The sequence below is a fragment of the Vombatus ursinus genome, unplaced genomic scaffold (assembly GCF_900497805.2).
Source record: "Vombatus ursinus unplaced genomic scaffold, bare-nosed wombat genome assembly UNPS02014799.1, whole genome shotgun sequence".
NCBI classification, from domain to species: Eukaryota; Metazoa; Chordata; class Mammalia; order Diprotodontia; family Vombatidae; genus Vombatus; species Vombatus ursinus.
Window position 1 is genome coordinate 13,046,412 of NW_020954577.1, and position 23,270 is coordinate 13,069,681.

Here is a 23,270-nt window from a genome sequence, read left to right on the forward strand (position 1 = left end):
AAAGAAAGAAAGAAAGAAAGAAAGAAAGAAAGAAAGAAAGAAAGAAATGAGGAAGGGAGGAAGGGACAGGAAGGAAGGAAGGAAGGAAAGAGTAAAAGGTAAAAGGAGGAAGGAAGGGAGGGAAGGACAGATGGATGAAGGAAGCTGGGAGGAAAGGAAGGTAAGCAAATACAAAATACATTCAAATATTTTTTAATTACTTTATTTTTCTTGGTTTTGGTCTGTGTTCTTTTGTAACATGGCTAATATGGTAAAATATTTTTCATGACTGTGCATGTATAATCTTTATCAAAGTGCCTGCCTTCTCAAGGAGGGTGGAGGGAAGGGAGGGAGGGAATTTGAAGTCCAAAAAAAAATTTTTTAAATGTTAAAAATTGTTTTAATGCAATTAGAAAAAATAATAAAATAAAAACAATCTTTAAAAGATAAAAAAAAAAGAAACATGGCCTAGGTGTCACATTCCTGTCCTCTGGGAAAAATGAGATATCCAAATAGTCCACCTCTGACTCTTACTATCTATGAGAACCTGGGCAAGTAATTTAACCTATCTGGGTCAATCTCAGTTCTTCCATCTGCAAAATGAGGCACTAGATGGATGCTGAGATACGTTCTGCCTGTAGATTAGTGATATCAGAGGCAGCTAGGTGGCACTGCGATGAATAAGGCGCTGAGCCTAGAATCAGGAAGGCCTAAGTTCAAATCCAGTCCCAGACACTTACTAGCTAGGTGATACTGTGCAAATCTCTAAACCTCTGGCAACCTCGTTTTCCTCAAATATAAAATGTAGATAGTAATAGCACCTGTCACACAGCTGTGAATATCAAATGAGTTCATACTTATTCTCTCTCTCTCATACACACACACACACACACACACACACATACACACACACACACACACACACACACACACGCACTTGAGCCCAATTCAGCTATGGTGTAAGCAACTATCTACCAGAGTGCTTATTCAGGTGACTGCAGGCCCACAAATAGGATTTCATGGACAATTTGATAGGAGGAAGCGGTCATTTATGATTGAATTATTTACCAATGCCAATGCAATCTTGCTAATGCTGACATCTAAATGACTAAATGAAGGGGCAATCTTGGTCTCTCCCCTGAATTCCCATTTGCTGAGGATGTTATTTTTGGAAGATGTTGGCATCTGTCATGAAATCAGCTGACTTCAGCCTTAGGGATGAAACTCACATTTAAAGACAGCTCAAAGATGATGATCCTAGGGCTGCTCATCTACAGCATGGGAAGAAAAGGGAGGCTCACAAAGCAAGCTTGTATTTTGCATGCAAGCCAAGAGAATGAGAAAGGAAGCCATAGATGTGCCAAGAAAACAATACCGGACACATAGAAATGGCATTTTGCCCCACTAAGGGAGTCCAGGGAAACCAATAAAACAAGAGAGCTTTTGCACTCAAAGCTGAATTGAATGATGGACCTCAAAGTCAATGCATAGCTGCCAGCTCACCTTCCTACAGAGGCTGAACAGAAGGAGCCTGATGACAGCTTTGGAAAACAGATCTTAGAAAATTTGGCACATGAGGTCCAGGATGGCTTTAGTCATATGCCCAGCCTGGCTCTGGCTGCAAGGAACTGTATTTGTGAAAATCAAGCCCAGAGTGGGAAGAAAGGATTGAGGGCTCCTTCTATTACATATAATTCACTCTGAGCCAGAACATAAAGACAATAACAGTAATTCAGCTCTGGGTGAGGTATGTGTGTGTGTGTGTGTGTGGGTGCGTGTGTGTGTGTTGGGGGTGGGGAAGAGTTAACAAATATCTGCTTCTATATGACATGACAGTAGCCTGCTAGGAAGCCAAAAATTTGGTTTAGCAACCATTTGTTTGGGGCTCCACGATGCCCAACAATGTGTATGAAGACATTTTTGGCTAACTTAATTGTGGCATTTCATTTTTTTTTTAAAGAATAAACAGTTCAAATTGGTAGGGAAATATGAGGCTATATCCTGAGTTCAGACTCAGTATAATCAGTATAAAGAATGACAGAGAGGCAAAAAAGATGAAAGATTTTGAGGTATCATTTATCATAGATGCATTTGCAAAGGCAGATCACTATAATTATATATATTTTTTTAAATTCAAAGTCTTCCCAGACAATAAAACAGATAGTTCAGCAATGAGCAAAGGAGACAGGTTCTATGGTATAGTCAGTGCCTCCTTATTTTCAATATTCTATTATGGATAGCAGATTAGATATACATGATGTCAGTATAATTAAGTGCCTACTAAATGTGGAGCACTGTGCTAGAATACACTCCAGCAAGGAGTTCAGAGAAAAACTGGTCACAATTCTAGGGCCAAGAGGAGCACAAACACTTTCATCTAGAGGGGAACAAGGTTCATTCCTAGATAAGGACCAGAACACGGGCCAGGAGAGTAGTGACCACACCTCTACTTACATCATACCACCATGGAAGCACCATGCAGACCCCAGAACTATCTTTGAAAATAGCAGCACAAAATTTAAAAAAAAAAAACCCTGAAGCTTGGGACAGTACCCCCTTCACCCTGAGAGCAGAGCCCAACTTTAACATAAAGTTAAAAGTCAAGAAATAGTCTGGGGAAATGAGCAACCAAAAAAAAAAAAAAGACCTGACCATAAAAAGCTACTAGGGAAAGTGACAAGAAAGATCAAAACCCAAAATCAGAAGAAAACAACGATGTCAAAAAAAAAAAAAAAAACTACAAGCAAAGCCTCAAAGAAAAATGTGATTTTGACACAAGCTAAACAAGAATTCTTAAAAGAGCTCAAAAATACTTTTCAAAATCAAATAAGAGAGGTAGAAGAAAATTGGGAAATGAAAGGAGTGATGCAAGAAAATTATGAAAAGAGTCAACAGCTTGATAAAAGAGGCTCCAAAAAATACTGAAGAATAGAACACCTTAAAAAAAAGAAAGAATTGGTGAAATGTAAAAGAGGCACAAAAATGCACTGAAGAGAACTTCCTAAAAAGCATAATTGGCCAAATGAAAGAAAAGCTACAAAACCTCATTGAATAAAATAATTACTTAAAAAAAATAGAATTGGGCAAGTGAAAGCTAATGACTTCATGAGACATCATGAAACAATAAAACAAAGTCAAAAGAATGAAAAAATGTGAAATATCTCACTGAAAAAGAAAAAAAAAACAACTGACCTGGAAAATAGATAAAGGAGAGATAATTTAACACTTGATGGATTACCCAAAAGCCATGATCAGAAAAAGATTCTAGATATTATACTTCAAGAAATCTTAAAGGAAAACTTCCATGGTATCCCAGAACCATAAGGTAAGATAGACATTGAAACAATTTCCTGATCACCTAAAATGGATCCCAAAGTGAAAACTCCCAGGAATATTATAGCCAAATTCCAGAACTACCAGGTAAAGAAGAAAATAGTGCAAGCAGGCAGAAAGAAACAATTCAAATATCATGGAGCCATAGTCAGGATCACACAAGATTTAGCAGCTTCCATGTTAAAGGAGCAAAGATCATGGAAAATGATATTCTGGAAAGCAAAAGAACTAGGATTACAACCAAGAAAAATCTACCCAGAAAACCTGAGTATAATCAAATGGGCATTTAATAAAATAAAATTATTAAATAACATTGATAAATCAGTAAAATTTTAATAAATTAATAAAATTTTTAGCATTCCTAATGAAAAGACCAAAGCTGAATAGAATATTTGACTTTCAAATGCAAGACTCAAGAGAAGCATGAAAAGGTAAACATGAAAGAGAAATCAAAAGAGATTCAATAAGGTGAAACTGTTTACTTTCCTACATGGGAAGATGATATTTGTAACTCCCAAGAGTTTTGTGATTATTATGGCAGTTAAAAGGAGTATACATAGACAGAAGGCAAGGCTATGAACTGACTATGATGGTATGATTTCAAAACAAAATTAAAAGATGAAAAAGAGGGATGCATTGGGAGAAGGGGGAAGGGAGAGGAAGAATGGGGAAAATTATCTCACATAAAAGAGTTGTGAAAGGAAGAACTTTCATAAGGGAGGGGGGAATGAGAGTGGGGGAAGGGCAATGCTTAATCCTTACTCGCATCAGAGTTGATTTGAAGAGAGAATAACATAAACACTCGGTTTGGTATAGAAATCTATTTTATCCCCTGGTAAGATGTTCCCGACTCCCCACTTGGTGTGTATTTCTCAAGTTAATTTATCAAGTTACATGATTTATCTCCCTAATCAACTACAAGCTCCTGGAAGGGAGAAATTTCCATTTTCATTTTTCTCCTTGCATTCCTAGCACCTAGCATAGTAGTCCACACATAGTCGGTGCTTAGTAGATGCTTTGGGGACTGGATTAGATTACAAGGGACTTCAGAGACAAGCAAGTCCAACCTGAACCTGAACACCATCTGCAACTTGTAGTCATCTAGTTTTTGCTTGAAGACCTCTGATGAGGGAGAAGTCCCCTACATCTTCAGAGAACCCACCCCACTTTGATGGCTGCTCTAACTGTTAGGAAGTTTCTGTTTTCTTAGGCTAAAATCTTCCTCAGTAACTTCCCCCCACTGAGCTAGTAAGTAACCAAGCTACAAATCACTCTCCTTCTCTGCCTCCAAATCCATCAACTTTCTCACTCTACCACTCTGACTCTTAATAAATAGCACTGAATCGAGGGGGGAAGGGGGGACTGAGGTTGAAGGAAGACAAAGCAGGGCAATGAGCAGAGTATCCTTGGACAGATGATGCAGGTTCTCTTACCCAGAAGGCATCAGCAGGAAGCACAGTTGGATATGATTGCAATCAGCCAACTTGTTTTGACTCTGATGTGGGCTGACGTACCACAAGGCACCAGCCCAGGAATGCATCCATTTGGAGGTTTGTTTGTTTGTTTTTTTTTGGGGGGGTAGATGTGCCTTTGAAAAAGTTTTAATTCAGGTAAATCACCCCTGCCTACTAAAAGGATAATTTTGTGCACTTATATACCCCCATGGAGACAGGAGCATTCCTCTTGCCCAACACTGCCCCACTTTGTTTTGCTGTAATTGGAGGGTTTGGAGAGTGTTGGTACGCTGCCCTTCTCTCCTGTGCACTGGGGCACAATTGCCTCTAAGCCAAAGGAAACCTTTAAGACAATACGCATTAGGCAGGCCAGCTCTGGCTGCAACCCACAGTTTATTGCAGCCCTGTCTTCTGTTTCAAATTTGGCAAATTAAAAGGAGACGGTGCTTATGTGCTTCCCTTCCTGAGCACAGTGTGGCCAAGGCTGACATCTTGAAAGGGAAATACAAAGTAACCTTCAGAAGCACCTTTAAACACTGCAAAGCATGAGCTGAAAATCATCACAGACAATTTCAGAATATTATTTATGGGGGTGATTGGAGGTGTACTCCAATGGCATTCTCCTCCAATGGTTCATCATGGGCCAAAAGTAACCTTGAGTTCTTGCAGGTCATTCCAATGAAGTTCAAGCTCTGGGCAGGGCCTTCAAAACTATGCAAAACAACATACATTTATTAAATACCTATTCTTTGTCAGGCAATGTACTGCGAGCTGGAGATCCGAAACCAATCAATCAACAAATATTTATTAATTACCTACTATGCAACAGGCTTTGTGCTAGGACCTAAAAATAATGCTGACATTAATAATCAATTCTTTTTATCTCTTAGAAATACTGCTAATTTAATTTGTCATATCTTTCAGCGCATATTAGATTGAGTTCTTTCTGATTCCTTCTTGAAGTGCAGATCCATATCCAGATCTGACACTTCTTATAAACTTCGGGCTGCTTTCCTTTCTTGATTCAGAGACATATTTTCCATAGTATTTTTACTGCCCTCCCCACACCTACTTTCAGACTGAAGTCATTGAAGAGTAAAGTGCTGGCCAACACTGTTTAAAGAATTTTGCCCAGGACCACTACATTTCTTTAAGTTCTCCAATAAATGTTGGTGCCTGGTTCCATTCATTTTCACAGTAGCTTCCTTGATTTTTCAAATAATGAGCATGAGAAGATGAGATGACTATGTGTCCCATAATATGAGACTTTGTACCTTCGGGCAAACAATGAGACCTATTTTATGAATCCCATTTTGCTGACATTTCTGAGGAGACCTTACCATTTAGATTCCTCACCCACTACTTCTGCTATGAACGTCCAAATGGATGTGATTCAGTTCCTTCAGGAGTGAGGTTGTTTAACAACAACAACAACAACAATTCCTTTAGACTTTAAATTAATGTTTGTATAGTTTTAAAAAGTGTAGGATTCTTGAAACATCTAGCCCCATTTTCTGTCAATCCTCCTCTACCATAAATGCATTGAGAGAAATGAGGTGCACAGAATTGAAGGCTCTTTTATTTTTATATGATTGATGGTTCATTATAATGAAAAAAGTCATTGTCTAATGGTCAATTTATTAGCAATTGGCCTTTCTGAACTTCTTTGGGCAGGTCCTTTGGCAGTAAACACAATCTTTCACTGGGATATGTAATAAAGATAAAACTTAATTAGGAGATGAAAAAGAGGGGTGCGCTGGGAGAAGGGGGAAGGGAGCATAGGAAGGGAGTGGGAAGAGATGGGTAGAAAATATTATGCACAAAATACCCATGGGGTTTATTGAGACCCATAGGAATCAGAAGTGTGACATGGTCATCAAAAAACAAATGTGAACTCAGGTCACACTGGTAATAGGAGAGTGTCCACTTCCAATAGGTGACCAATACCCTGCTCAGTCATCTGTGGCATTAGGCTCAGTTCTAGACATCCATCATATTTTAGTAGAGACACTGGTAATCCAATGTGTTTCAGAGGAGGTGAATAGAAATAAGAAGATATCAAGCAATCATCCATATGAAGAATGGTTAAAGGAAATAAGGACACTTAACACCCCCCCCCAAAAAAAAACAGAATACTTAAGGAGTTGTGAAAGTTGCCTTCGAAATGTGAGTTTCACATGGTAGAGGGATTAGACTTTTTCTGCTTGACTCTGGAAGATGGAGTAAGGACCAATGGGTGGAAATGACAAAAAAAGTAGATATCAACTTAATTAGAAGAAAATCGTGTTAAGATTTAGAACCTTTGTAAAAAAAAAAAAGAATAGATTGTCTTAGGAGGCAGTGCATTCATACTCCTTGGAGCAGAGACTTAAAAGTAGAAGGCTCCTTAGAGGTCACCTAACTAGTTGAAACCCTTTATTGTACAGATGAGGAAAGACAGTCAAAAGAATGGAAAGAATCTGTTCAAGGTTGCACAAGTTGGGAGTCACAGATGCCCAATTACCCTTCCATTTCTAGATAGAACTCATGCTCTGGCTATCATTTGGTCTAGATGACCTATGCATTCCCTTATAATCTGGGGGTTTGACTATTCTCTGGGGAAATATGCATCTACACAAAAAAAACCAATTACATCTCCTCTTGGAGTCTCAATTTCATAATATATACGATATGTTATTTTAGATATAATATATAATGGGCTATATTATATATAATGCACCATAGAAATGCTTGCCATTGTTAATATATGTATAACATTTATTAGCTACCACATTATATAATATAGTATGTGTATAATATTATACATTAATTATTGCTATCTCATTGGGCCTCACAACAACCCAGGTACTTGAGGTATTTCATTCTAATTTTTATAGCTAAGGAAACTGAGGCTCAGAGACAGTAACTGACTTGTAAGGTTCAAAACCAGGTCTTCCTGGCTAGTGATCTGATTTCCATCTGCTCTACCATGATGCCCTCCTAAGATCAAAGGATCATAAACTTCCAGGTGGAGGGGAGTGAAGAGGTCACTTCGTGCAGTGCTCACATTCTGCAGGTGAGGAAACCTCTCCAGAGGTGGGATGCCTTGCCTAAGGTTCCAGAGACAGAAGGAAGCAGGGAGCCCAGATGAAATGAAGCTTCTGATGACAAGTCTAGCACCTTTTCCCCACTGTTCCCTGCTGTCTGCCAGGCTCTTGGTCAGCGTCAGCTTTGCCTCTGGTTACTGATAGGCCTTCTTATACCACTTATGGATCTAAGAATGTAAGATAAAGCTTGACAGGCAAGACTCAAAGACCCCAAGCATGATATAGTAGAAAAGGAAAGAAGCAAAGTTTTCAGGGGTTTAGTTAGGGGCTGCTTTGATTTGTGGGCCCATTACAATGATTTTCATCAAGCCCTTTCCCTGACGTCACGAGGCATAACTGATGCAAACAGCTACACCAGATCACAAAATGACAGATGGTTTCTTGGAAAGCTCCAAAACCACTGGCAGCTAGTTGGTTTTCCGAGAGCAGGAATAGACAAAAGACATTTTGTGATATAATTTGAGTTGCAATTTTCAAAAATAGTGATGTCGTTTTAAAGAATAACAGGCTTTATCAGTGAACGTAAATGCAAAACACTCAGTTATTCCTTGTCGAGATAACAATTATAAAGTACTTAGCATAGTGTCTGGCACATAGTGCTATATAAATGCTAGCTATCATTGTTATTAATATTAATATTATTGTTACATTAAGCCATTACCAGACTGCTTTCATCCCCTCAGCTGATAGGCAGCCAGGGGACAACACTGTGCACAGAGTACTGGACCTGGAGTCAGGAAAACCTGAGCTCAAATCTGGCCTCAGATCTTTCCTAGCTGTGGGTCCCTTGGCATTCACAACCTCTGTTTACCTCAGTTTCTTCATCTGTAAAATGGAGATAATAATAGCATCTACCTCCCAGGACTTCTCTGAGGATAAAATGAAATAATATTTATAATATAAACTTTAAAGTGTTACTTAAATGCTAGTTATTATTATCATATTATCATTATCATTATTATCTCCCAGTTAGTAATAATCCATCCTAGAGTATTTTTGTGTTACATAAGTCTGAGTGTACTTACTGGAGTTTCTTTTGTATCTTACTTATCCATCTACATAGCCTACTCCCTTACTATCTAAAAGAATCCAAGAGTGCAGGTAGGTACCTTACATTACTTAAATTTTGTTTAACTCCAACCCTATGCTCATCTCAGTGATCTGTGCCCACTAAGTACTCAGTAAAGCTTTATAGCAACAAAACGACTTGTGGCTTCTTATTAAGCTTAATATTTCTCCAGACTATCGTGGAAATGTAATGTAATAGGTGCTTTTTTGACAATTTATATCTCCAAGGTAAGTGCATTAAAACACTCCCACAATTTGCCATCTCATTTACATGAGCACTCTTTCTCTTGGTGTAGTTCTATCCATACCTTGTCCATATCCCAATCCATACTTGCCTGTCCTATGTGCCTTGTGTCTCTGCTACCCTTCATGACATTGCCTGGATCCCAATGGAATATGTGACCTGAGGCCTTAGGCTATCCCTGACTCTTGATGTTGGGTACCAGTCACACTCATTTTCTTGTCTCTGATGGCATCCTTTACATCATGCCCTCCCACACAGTTCCTCATTGGTAAGAGGTTATAGCCTACGTGCCCATCCTCTACTTGTGAGTCCCCAACCAGTACTGGGTTAAGCACTCATGAAGTCAAATATGGACGCACTCATTTGCCATAAGCAAACTGACTCAACATTTGTTTACCTTTCCATTGCCCTTTGAATGATGCTCACCTTTCATTCTTGAGAGACTGGTATTGCATGACCTAGAACTGTACATCATTATGGCAAGAATGTTTTTTAAAATGTAAGCCTTTGTTTTAGAGAGAAGCTTATGGTCATTCAAAAACTGAACAATTTCACAAAGGCAATAGAGCCTGTTATCCTCTTGATCAGTTTAGACTTGGCTCACTGTCCACCAGTATCTCCCCAAGACACACGTACTGACGATAGATGAACCCTGTTCATCCAACTGTCCATCCAACTCTGTGTCACATTTGGGAAAATAGGTCTTCTTCTCCTCCTCTTTTTTTAGGCCCAACTCTTTTGAGTGATTAGGAATCTCATTTAGAAAGCTCCTCAGTATTCCAAAGGTTGATGCAATTAACATAATGTCAGAGACAAACAAGACCATTGGATGGAAATTTGCCATCTCCAAGGAATCCTGTTTTCCATTTAAATGGAACTTAGTCTTCTACACCAGATCTCCTTCATGGCAGTGGCCAACAACAAGTAAGGATGGAGGGCACATACTCATATTTTATGCTTTGGCAGATGTTAATAATTAGGCCACTTAACCAAGTCATCTGTTGTTACTTCTTTCAGGGAATCTTGTATGGTTGACTCACATGCTTGGGATATCTTAGGAATCTTGTACACTTGGGTCACCTTGTCGGGGAAAGTCCTTTAAGGGACAATTTTACTACAGTCAAATCATTTTTAAGGAGTCAATAAGAAGAGATGAATCTTGCAATCTCTACACTTTTTGTTAAAATTTTAATTGTAAAGACAATTGTAAAGACTCAAATAAATTTGAGTCAAATTTTAATTGTAAAGACACATAAAGAAAGTAAAGTAAGCTTATGACTCAGTATTATTGAGATTGTCTCAGTCGATTACTTTTTAGTAATAATGAGATCTGAGGCTTTTTTCCCAAGTGTTTGGGTCCATCCTTCCTTTAAGCACGTTACTATCACAAATGAATTCTTGGAGAGTACTATGTAGTTTATGTACACTTCACGCACATGATCTCAAATAATCCTCACAATAATCTTGCGAGATAAGTAGGTATCATTTTATAGAGAAAGAAACTGAGGTTCGTTAAGGTGAAATGGCCTGCCCATGACACATTATCAGTCAATCAACAAGCATTTATTAAATGCTTACTATGTGCCAGGAACTGCACTAAATGCTGGAGATACAACTAGAAAAGGAAGACATTCTCTACTCTCGAGGAGCTCACACTCTTTAACAAAGACAATCCATCAAGGGAAGTTCAGCTGCAGTGATGATGGAAAGGCCCAGAAGCTCAAAGAGCACATTAAGATGGCAGGACCCAGGGGAGGTGGTGGGGGAGGCTAGGGTTCATCAGCAGATCAGAGGACAGTGTTGCTCTCTGGAAGGCAGGTGGTCAAGCTTCATAGGCTCCATCTTACCCAAAGAATCATAGTCAACTGGTGGGAGGAGCCATGCTGCTCTTCCCACCTGGCTATTATGAGGCATTGGGCCAGGATTAAGAACATTTTTGTTCACATATTTCATAAATTTTCACAGGGAAAATATTAACTTTTTTATTTTCTTTTCCTAAGTAGTTGCCCTAATCCCCAATGCAAAGTTTTGGAATGCATGGGCTATTTTTTGTTGTTGTTGCTGCCGTTCTTTTAAAGCATATTTGCAGAGTCCCATTGTGTGGAGACATTGGAGGTAGCATGAATTTTAGATAAGAGACAATCATTGTCCTCACAAAATTCGTAGCTGGAAGAGGACTCAAGCAAAATTGAGGATGATGATGATGGTGATGAAGATGAAGAAAATGATGATGGTAATAATGAGGATGATGATGAAGAAGAAGATGATGATGATGATGATGATGATGATGAAAGACATATTAAGCTTGTTCCATTTTGTTAGAAATAGGAGTAAAGAAGAAAGCTGCAGGGAAGTCAATCTAGACTTGTGGTAGGGTGGTAGGGCAGAATAAAAAAAATAAAAATAACTTCCTAAGCATTTAAATTACCCAAGAGTGGCATGGGTTATCTGGGGAGATCATGAGTTCCCCTCAATAGAGTTCTTCAATTCCAATTATTTTTATTTGCTTTACATGCATTCATGTTTATTTACTCAAGTTCCTTTTATTCTCATTTTGTAAGATTTTAGTTCCTTGAGGGCAGCATTTGTCTTGGTTTTTTTTTGTTTGTTTGTTTGTTTGTTTTATTTTTTGTTTTTATTTATTGTTTTATTTTTATTACCATAACCGAGCAAAGTACCTAGTACACAGTAGCAGACACAATAGATGCTTGTTGAATGAATAATTGAAAGAAAATACTTTAATACCATTAATGGGTCTGTATCCTAAAGAGATTAAAAAAAACAGAAAAGGACTTACATGTACAAAAATATTTATAGTAGCTCTCTTTGTGATGACAAAAAATTGGAAATTAACGGAATACCCATCAACTGGGGAATGGCCTTCCTCTCAAATTTACCTTGTATTTATTTTGTGATGATGTATATATGTTGTATCCTTCTATAGATTTTAAGTTCTTTAAGAACTTTTTCTTATTCTTATTATCCTTATTATTTTGTTTCTGCATCCTGAACATCTGGAAGAGAGTCTAAAATACTTCAGACCCTTAAAATGTTGATTGATTGATTAACTACAAATTATTTATCAGAAGGATTCTTGTTCAGGTCTAACTGGATGGGACAAAATGACTTCTACCAGCTATGAAATTCCATAATCCTGTGATTGTGCACCATATTGTGTCCTTTCGCCCCCCTCCTAAGCACCATTTCTTCTGCTCCACACTTGAGCATGAGCTCAAGGAATATTCACATACTTTGACATTAGATTTTGTAATGAATCGCTAAAAAGTTAAAACATTGCAAAAAATCATCATTATCCTTGCAATGGATTTCCCAGCTCAGCATAGATGATTGTGCCCCTCTTCCCTTGTTGGGATCCTCCAGTGTGGGTAATGGAGGGTAGTTTTGCCTTCCCAGTTGTGCTTCGAGTAAATAGCTTGTGAGTGTTTGCACAGCTGTCTGTCTGTCAGTGTGTCCTCTCTAAGGCTGCCCATTGTTGACACTGGCCATTCTAGGTGGTTTGCTCCCGGAAGGCCGTGATCACGCCTGTTCCCTACTCCTTGGACGCACAGTCTAGAAGGAGGCATTCATCTGAGAAAGCTTGCTCCTGTGCTAATTCAATTCAATCAAGACTAATGAAGCACCTACTCTGGGAAAGTCCTTGTGCTTTGGTGAGGTTAAAACTCTTGCAAAATTGCAAATAAAGAAAGAAAGAATAAGAAGACGTGGATCGAGGGTTATGCAGCTAGTAAGTGCTAGAGGCACAACTGAACAGAAGCCTGCTGAGCCCTAACTCCATGACACCTCAGACATTCTCCTCCTGAACATTTCTGATTTAACGATTAACCTTCCCTGCTCAAAAACCTTCTGTGGCTTCCTACTGCTTCCAGGATAACATACAGACTCTCGTTTCACATTTAAGCTCTTTCCTCGGACTAATTTCCCACGTTCCCTCTATACTCCATCCAAACTGTCCTACTTGCCATTTCTTGCTCATGATGTTCTGTCTCCCACTTCCACTCCTTTTTTAAAAATTAATTTATTTTGTTTTATCAAGAACTACTTCCATAGGCTTTTGCGTTTTAAATTTTTCTCTCCCTCCCTCCCTACCTCCCTCCCCAAGACGGCGCACAATCTGATATAGGCTATATATATACATTCCTATTAAACATATTTTCACATTAGTCATGTTGTGAGTACGAATTAGAACCAGTAGAAGGAACCACCAGAAAGAGGAAACAAAACAAAACAGAAGGAAAAAAAAGAGCAAATGGTATGCTTCGATCTGCATTCAAACTCCATAGTTCTTTCTTCCGATGTGGATAGCAGTTTCCATCACGAGACCTTTGGAGATGTCTTAGATCTGTTATCCTGGATCTGCTCACTTCACTCATCATCTGACCATACAAGTCTTTCCAGATTTTTCCGAAGTCTGCCTGCTCATCATGTTTTATAGCACTTCCACTCCTTTTACCAGGCTGTTCTCCATAGCTGGTGTGCCATCCCTCCTCACCTCTGAGGTGAGAATCCTTAGCTCTGTTTCAGGGCATCCTCCTAGATAAAACCTTTCCTAAGTCACTTGCCCCACCCCAACATCGGACTTGGTACTCCTTCAGCTCCATGAAATTACTCTGTGTGTGTGTGTATGGGTGTATTTTTATTTCCTTTTCTGTGTCCATGCTATTCCTTCAATAGACAGTGAACTTCTAGACGATGAAAATTGGTTTGTTTCTGCCTTTGTGTCTCCAGTGCCTAGGACAGTGTTTGGAAATTTCTAGGCATTGCATGGATGCTTGCTAAATTGAAATTTAAAAAGGGAAAGGCCACCTTATTTCTTCTGACCACCTTCTATATTCACCATTGACAAACCACATGAGTCAGTGGTGGGCAGGACTCTCTGGATGTTTGAAAATCAGGGCTGGATGTCATTGTCATCCAGAGTCTTTTGAGTTTGATCTTGTCCAATATTCTTTGAGAAAACCTCTTCATCACAAGGGTCAGGAGGAAATGCTGCTTGGGGCTGCAGCTGGTACCTTCACTGGCTGCCCTTTCTACTTTTCCTAATTATTCCTCAGTGTTGATAAACAATGACTGGAAATCCTCCCTGAAGGATCTCATCAATACCCTGAAAGGAGCAGTTTGAAGCAGGAGGGAATAATGGGTGCCATCACGTGCACAGAAAGCGCAGCAGAGCTTTTGTATGTGGCCACGCTTAAATGAGGCAGTCAACTCCTGCACGTCCTCTGAGAGCGACATCAAGGCCTGTGATGGAGGGCGTGGCTGCCTCACGCTCATCACAGGCAGAGCGGCCACCCACCATTATAGGAATTCACACTGACATAGCGCTTTAAGGTTGGCAAAGTGTTTAACAGAACTTATCTTATTTGAGCCCTTCCAACAATCCTGTGAGTAAGGTCCTATTATCATCCACATTTTACTTAGGAAGAAACTGAGGCCAAAAGACATGAAGTGACTTGCCCAATGGCACCCGGGTATTTAGTTTCAGGTAAGATCTGAACCCTGGTTCCCTCCAAGTCTAATGCCATATCCATTCACAACACTTGAAAAGAACTAATCTTCATCTAATTCCATCAGTGATTAAAAAAAAAAAGATGAGTGAATGTAGGTCCTAAAACATGTGATCCTACATATATACAACCCCCCCCACATACAATTAGTAACAAGCCTCAATCAGTTGTTACATCTTGACTTATGAAGTCCACATCCCAGTGTACCCCCAAAGCCACGCCCACAACAACATAATTGAGTTGGGTCCAGAGCCCTCCCCCTTCATGCACATGGCTCACCTTGAAAGGGCTCAGCTAAAATACCAAATAAAACCTCAGGCTCTGTCAGGTCTGTGGTTTTTATAAATTGTTTAGACTGGAGAAACTGTGGGGGCTTGTGCATTGTTCTTTTCAGATGATGGAGAAAAGAAGTGACCATAAAAGCAAAAAAACAATAAAGCTCAGTCCCTGTTTGAAGTCGTTTCATGGAAAAACATCCTCTGGACCATTACCCTCTTCATCAACAATTCCCCCGTCCCTGGATGGCCAAGCTGCCTGCTATTTACCTTTGCTCTCTCTGGGTGGCATTCTGTGGTTATGTATACAACTCAATAATCATATTTTTAAAATGCCTTCAAAAGTGAATTCCAGAATTGCCTGCCAGATATGTATACACTCTGGGTAATTTTAACCTGGACCATCACTGTCTAATCATTTCTGTGTTCAAAAAAGAACAAAAAGAAAAGCGAGCATTCCAAGGGAGCAGCTCTCCCCAGCAAGCTTCAAGCTTTGAGCAGAGCCATCAGCCAACCCCTGAAGAAAATTCTTGAGGTGGCCACACCTTGGTGTCCAAATTGTTGGCCACAGCTCCCCAAGCCCTCGCTGACCACACCACACTCTCCACCAGCCCCAAATGCAAAAGCATCCCTTTCAGCTTCTCCTCTGAATTTCCCACACATAATGTAACCCAGACCTCACCTTCAGCTCTCCTGAGACCACTTTGGAAGCCAGCTCGATGACACAGCCAACAGCCATGCGTGCAGCAGCAGCTGAGTGCAGCTCATTCCAAATGGTGTCACTGTCCACCTGAGCAAACAGTCAGGGGAGAGAGGGAGAGAGAGAGAGGGAGAGAGAGGGAGAGAGAGAGAGAGAGAGAGAGAGAGAGAGAAGGGGGAGAGGGAGAGAGAAGAGGGAGAGGGAGGGAGGGAGAAAAAGGCAGAGGAAGAGGACAGGGGAAAGGGAGGGAGAACATAAGAGAAAACAAATCGGTGAGGGAGGGCTGGCAGCTTGACAGCCAACACACAATAACATTAGTCTTCCGTCTTGGCCAGCTGAAAGGGCCTTCTGGACATGGCTTTGCTTAGACTTTTTCTCAACACTGGCTTCTCCAGTGGAAACACATTCCAGTCATGCCTCACTGCTATTCCCTGTTTAGATTTCTCATTACAAATAACATTACAGAGGCCAGATCTGGCCTCGTTACAGGACCCTTAGACACCAGTCCCCCAGTAGAAGACATGCTGAAAGTTAAGGGCCCTTGGCTATACATAAAAATAGGATTTGCAAGTGGCAAGGGGAAAAATTCAAATATGTCTCTGGCTGTAGGTTTACGGGAAGCCAAAGACAATTATTCGGAAGGTTCCCCAGTAGCTAGCAGTCAGGAGGAAATGGCCATTTCATTACGCGCACCCTAGCCAAATGAAAGGAATGTGCTGTCCTGAGAGGCCACTTCAAAGGTCAGGACAGCAGAGCCGTGCAGCGGACAGACAGACAGATTGCATTCTCTAAGTGGAGGTTGGCAGGATGTGGGCTGGTAGGTGCCAGCGTTCACAGGAAACTGCAAATACAGTCAGATGCCTATTAAAATTCATCCTCATTCCTATGCCTGAGGACACTACCCAAACAAAGCATGTAGCAATATTTCTTCCAAATTAGGTTTGCAAAAGTGTTGTTCAATTGACCTCTTTTTTTAGCCATCAAAGTGAAACACCTGCCTCAACCTTGGCATAGAAAAGAAAACAGCCTAGAACTTTGAAAACCACTATGCACTGAACAGAGGTGAATAAGTGCTGGAGAAGTGAGACTGGGTACAGTAGGGTTCTTGAAGCTACATAGAGCAGGCATTCTTAAACAGGCCTCGGAGGAAATACGCATAAAACACAAACATGGAAAGTTTATCGATATCTGTAACAGTGAAGGGAGAAGCAAGCCTTCAGCATTACAGTTTCTCAAATTTATTAAGTCTTTATGAGAATGGAAGTGCCTTATAACTAGGAAAATTGCTCTAGGCTCATTGTCCTCTAGAAATCACTGCAATACATAGGAACTCAAAGGTACAAAACATAAATGAACTCAAATACTAAGGCATTCAAATGACTGAAATGGCTTCATGGTAACAAAGTGTCTCTAAACCTTACACACACACACACACACACACACACACACACACACACACACACACGTTCCTCCTTCCCTTAGCCAAAATAACCTTTCAACCAGCAATAAGGCATTCTCCTGTCAGGTCCTTACTATGTTAGACTGTGCTAGTGAGTGTAGGAATACAAGTTGACAGCAATTTAGACATCTCGTTGGTCAGAGAAAGATTATTCCTTCTTAATTTTGTGCATCTGGTGACTCCTCAGGAGGTATGGCCAAAGTCGATACCAGATGTTCCTAATTCTATTGTCAAGACATCCCCGAAAGAATACTTTGCATATGGTCATCTAGGTGCCACTGCACCAACCTCATCCATCTGCTTTCTAGAGTTTGCACAACACAGGCCCTGGGCCTCCACGTGTAGAACAGTAGAAGACAGAATCACAGTCTGTGTCCTCAAGTAGCTTATACTCACTCTTCTAGGCTTTTTCTCCCCTCCTTGTTGAAAGATTGCTGATATAATGAAATGAAAATTTTTAAATGGTCAAAAGTTAGAGACTTTTTTTCAGTAGCAATGGTAATAGCGAAACAAGTAGATACAGACTAGGGTTATTAATTTTGTTTTTTAAATGACCTATAGTATATTTACTATTAGGCATTAAAACAGTTAATGTATAGTTAAGTATTACATACAAAAATTCACAGGCAGTTTCTGCCAATTAAAAGCCAGTGGTTAAATTTAAAAAGTGGCTCAGTGGCTGATGAGAGGAGGCCAAACAGAGCTTGATTCCATGGTGGGCATGTAAAGAGCTGGCTGCCTTAGAGGAGCTGTGATTCATTGTCAGGACTGTTGGTGGAATCAAAAATGTGACCACAGCTTAGGAGTGTACCCACCCTACAAAATGGTTGCTTCTTTTGAAACATGAGAATGGGATTCCTAGCAGTTGAGTACAGGATATTTCTGGTTGCCAAAACCATTGCTTTCACAGTTTCCTTTTCTGCTGTGAGTTAGGAACAGAATTGTACCAAGACTATCACAACGTATCACTAGGGCTGGGCTGACTGAGGGAGTAAGAAAGTATTTCCTGTGTGAACACCCATGGTGGGAGGCCTTCCTGTCCTTCATGAACCTTATGTTCCTTTAGACATAGGTCCAAGCCCTCAAGCCATATTTCTTTTAAGGTTTTTTTTTTTCCTTTTGGCCCCTCCCCACCTTTTGCTGCAGACTCATAGCAAGAAAGCTTAGCGTTCAAATGGGTCATCCCAAATTGAAATGTGTGTCACTATGATTACAACCCCAGTGAATCACCTCTCTTCAACACATGTCAACATTTAGCCAAATGAGGCAGTATTGGAAAATGAACAGGGCGCTGGAGTTGGAATAGGGGAGACCTTGACTCAAATCCTGCATTGGACACTTACTAGCTATGTGTCACTTGACAAGTCATGAGATTCTTTTGTGCCTCAGTTTCCTCATCTGTAAAATCAGGTGGTTTGATTTGATGACCTCTAAGGTCTCTTCCCATTCTAAACTTATGATCTTATGATAGTGGTCAGGAAAATAAGGAAGAGTCAAGTTTCCAAAAATCTCAGTGCTTTGCAATTCAGAGATCTCCAAAATCCAAAGGCCTCAAACAGCCTCAAACAAAAGGGAAACTAACAAAATCACCTTTTCAGAATAATGGTAATTGAGAGTACTTTTGTGTGAGGTGGGACAGTTAAAATTGATTATGTCAATGCTGGTTATTAGAAGACAAAGGTGGCCAGAAGGAGAGAAGAATTCTGGGTGAGATATACTTGGGGTTACAGAGAGAGTCTGAGGGAAAGGACAAAAACTTAAGAGAAAGTCTAAGAAACTGGGGGCCAGCAAGATGAGCTGGTGGGTGCCACTGCCAGGATTGAACTTTTGAGAAAGTTTCCGAGTTGGACAGTAAGAGTGGATTAGTAGCTCAGGAAAGTCAGAGGCTAATTCAAAGAATAGTCTGTGAGGGGAAGATGAGGGACAGTATTACTAATATGGCTGTTGGGGAATTATTCAGAATGCTGTCAGCCCTAATTGTATACCTGTTAATTCAATGCCACATTTATTAAATGCCTCTTATGTTCAAAGCATGTAGTTTAATTCTAGGGGAGAGTCCTTGCCATTATGGAGGTTGTAATTTCTGGGTTCATTTTTATGTTATATGGAAAACACAATCAAAACTGTCTCAGAAAGACCTTTTCATCATGAACTCAGTCCTTGCTGGAATACCAAATATAGGTGGTGTTAGGGACTGTACCAAGCACTGACAAGAAGAAACTAGATACCTGAGAAATGGGCCACACACACACACACACTCTACTCACTGCCCTTCTTCCCTGCCCCCATGCATGTTGGAAAAGGAAGCACACTGCAAAAGAGACAAAGGCAAGTTGTCCACATCAGGGAAGCTTCTCCACAAACTTGCGATGTTTCCAAGCCTCAGAGGTAAACTTAGGTCTTACTCTCCTTTTATGTATGATCCAGACCAGCATCAAACATAAAACTGGGCCACTTTAAATAAGTCCATCAATCCTGGTAAGCACACCACCACCATCACCAACAACCTTTCTCCTCCTTAAACATCCCTGGTACAACCCAAGCCAGCTGCTGGGGTCCTTCCGCTATCCACCATGACCAGTGCTGAACACCAGGCTTGGTCATTACGCTACAATTCCGGATATGGTTCATCACCCCGTGTATGTTCTATATACTGTGGTGAATAATTTTTCACCCTATCTCTCCGAGGAAGCACATGCTGTGCTAAGCAAATGGCTATGGAACAACATGGAACCAAGAGAGGAGAAAAGGATAATGACAAGGAAGCCTGGAGTAGAGAATCTCTGGTCTCTTCTTGCACTTGTCTCCATCTCCAAATCTCCCCTCTCCCTTCACTTCCTACCTTGGATGGTGTCATCAGAAAGTGTAATCTAAAGTCTCTGAGAAACAGCATCAACCTTCTTTCACTCAGGTTACCCTCTCCCAGCTCTCAACAAGGGCATTCCTCACAAATCAGACTCCATCCCCCATCACCCCTCATGGCTGCCATTGGCTCCCTCCTAACTTCAATGTCTCATAGCTTCTCATTTCCTTCAAAGCCCTGCCAGTACTGCGCTGCTCAGGGACATTTCTGGATCCTCTTCAGCTGCCAATGATGTCGTCCTCCTCCCAATTTTCCTGGTATTTATTTTATATATTTTCTGTAAAAAAGTGCTGTTTCCTTAAGGGAATAGGAGCCCCTTGCCAGCAAGGCCAATATCAATTTGGTCTCTGTAACCCCCACACCCAGCACAGCACCTAGCATGGGTGTGAGTTTGACAAATATGTATTGATTGATCAGTTGCTTGATTGATTAGGCACAGAGGAGCATGCAAAAGTGCACAGACAGAAAAGGGAAGGGGAAGAAACTGAAATGTTATGTGATTATGATGACTAAACTTGAGGCAGCTAGATGGTTCAGGGGATAGAGCACTGGGCATGGAGTCAGGAAAAGCTGAGTTCATACCTGACCTTAGATACTTATTGGTTGTGTGACCCCAGGCAAGGCACTTAACCTCTGCTTGCCTTAATCCACAAAAGAAAATGGCAAACCACTCCAGTATCTCTGCCAAGAAAACTCCGTAGACAGTATGGTCCATGGGATCATGAAGAGTCAGATACAACTCAACAATAACAACAACAAAACTTGACTCCAGAGAAGGCGTGAAAAAATTTACCTCCTTGATCATACAAATGGGAAAATGACCCACGTGTCAAAAATATTTATAGCAGCTCTTTCTGTGGTGGCAAAGAATTGGAAATTAAGGGGATGCCCATCAATTGGGGAATGGCTGAACAAGTTGTGGTATATGAACGTAATGGAATACTATTGTGCTGTAAGAAATGATGAGCAAGTAGACTTCAGAAAAACCTGGAAAGACTTGTATGGACTGATGCTGAGAGAAGTGAGTAGAACCAGAAGAATGTTGTACACAGTAACAGCCACGTTGTGCGATGACTAATGTTGATAGACTTAGCTTCTCCCAGCAATGCAAGGATCTAAGACATCTCCAAAAGTCTCATACTGGAAAATGCTATCTACATCCAGACAAAGAACTATGGAGTTTGAATGCAGATAGAAGCATACTATTTGCTCTTTCTTTTCTTCTGTTTTATTTTGTTTCTTCTTTATTGTGGTTCCTCCTATTGGTTCTAATTCTTCTTTACAACACGACTAATGTAAAAATATGTTTACTAGAAATGTATATGTAGAGCCTATATCAGATTGCATGTTTTCTTAGGGACGGAGTTGGGGAAGAAGGAGGAGAAAATTTAAAACTCATAAGCTTACGGAAGTGCATGATGAAAACTAAAAATAAATTAATTAAAAAAATACCTCCTTGTGTTTAATGGTAGCTATCTCTAAGATGGGTGGTGGGGGAAAAATAAGTTCACATGATAAATTTTTTATATATTTTAAAAAGAATAGCTAGTTGTACATAATATATTTGCAGTTTCACATGCAATCATCTTTTTATTATTCTACTATGTTATGGAAATACTTGTTTTCTTTCATAAATTAAAAATAAAATAAAAGTGAAGGACTATGGGTACAGAAAATCACATTTATAGTTAGACTTGGTTGATATAGTTATAATTTTACTGAACTGTTTTTTTTTTTTTTTGAAATTAGAGTTAGGTGACTTGTCCAGGGTCAAACAGCATGTGTCAAGTGTTCGGTCTGAGGCTTTGAACTCTGGTCCTCCTGACTTCAGGGCTGGTGCTCTATCCACTGCTCCACCTAGCTGCCCCAAATGAACTGGTTTTTTTTTTCCTCCTCTTTCTTATTCTTTCCTGGCATGGATGGCATTCTAGATCAAGAAAATGGGAGAGATATGTTTGAAATTAATAGTATAGAAAAAAATAAATATGTGAATAATTGATTTTTTTCATTAGACAGACATAAATTCTGCCTTTTCCCAGCTCCAAGTGTTTGCATAAACCAATATCCTATGCCTGCAACATCCTTACCCCTGCCATGTCCACCTGTTGAAATACACCCACTCTTCAAGGTTCAGCTAAGAATACAACTCCTTTTATATTTCCCTTACCCTCCTGCTCCATCCTCTCCCTCACTCTGCTCCCTGCCCATGGAGACACAATTGCTCCCTTTCAGATTTCAGGATCATAGAAGCATCAATTCTGAACCAGAATTTGTATTTCCTCTCTACACGAATCCCATGAGCATTTAAATTGGCTCTGTGTATATGTATGTGTGTCTAAGACACCCCTCTATGAGACTGTGATCTCTGTGAAGGGAGGGACCAAGCCTTCAACTCAAGAAATAGTGATTAGGCAAACACAACAAAGAGCACTATCTTAGGCACCATAGGCTCCTTAGAGACCATTTCATTCAACTCCCTCCTTTTCCAAATGAGGAAAGTGAGGCTACAGAGGCTTTGACTTGGCCAAGGTCACTCAGCCAATAAATGGAATATCTGGAATATGAACCCAATTCCTCTCTTACCCCAGCACTCTCTCCATTATACCACACTGCCTCCAAGATTGTGGTTATTTTTTTTCAAATGTTTTATTTATTTATTTATTCATTCATTTATTTATTTTTTTAATATATTTTTTTTATTTTTAGTTTTCAACATTTACTTCCACAAGATTTTGAGTTCCAAATTTTCACCCCATCTTGCCCCTTCCCCCACCCCAAGATGGCATGCATTCTGAATACCCCTTCCCCTAGTCTGCCTTCCCTTCTATCTCTCCCCCCCTTCTCTTATCCCCTTTCCCTTCTATTTTCCTGTAGGGCAGGATAGATTTCTGTACCCCATTTCCTGTATTTCTTATTTCCCAGTTGCATGTGAAAACATTTTTTTTAAACATGTGTTTTTTAAACTTTGGGTTCCAAATTTTCTCCCCTCTTCCCTCCCCACCCACCCTCATTGAAAAGGCAAGCAACTCAATACAGGCTATACATGTGCAGTTATGCAAAACACTTCCATAGTAGACATGCTGTGCAAAACTAACTCTATTTCCCTTAATCCTATCCCACCCCCCCCATTTATTCTATTCTTTCTTTTGACCCTATCCCTCCTCAGAAGTATTTGCTTCTGATTACCCCCTTTCCCAATCTGCCCTCCTGTCTATCATCCCCCTACTCTCTTGTCCCCTTCCCCTCCTATTTGCCTTTAGGGTAAGACAGATTTCCATACCCAA

At 40.2% G+C, this 23,270-nt stretch overlaps 1 protein-coding gene across 14 annotated transcripts in view; it reads right to left on the reverse strand.

The window, feature by feature from the left end:
- Window positions 1-23,270, reverse strand: part of HDAC9 (histone deacetylase 9) — a 698,100-nt gene that overhangs the window by 218,794 nt on the left and 456,036 nt on the right. For 13 of the 14 annotated variants that reach the window (XM_027872084.1, XM_027872079.1, XM_027872078.1 and 10 more), the window contains one exon: window positions 15,647-15,754. In XM_027872084.1, coding sequence (XP_027727885.1) covers window positions 15,647-15,754 — 108 coding nt within the window. Of the gene's footprint in view, window positions 1-15,646; window positions 15,755-21,875; window positions 21,914-23,270 lie in introns of those variants that run through there. The other variant, XM_027872088.1, reaches the window with a different exon arrangement.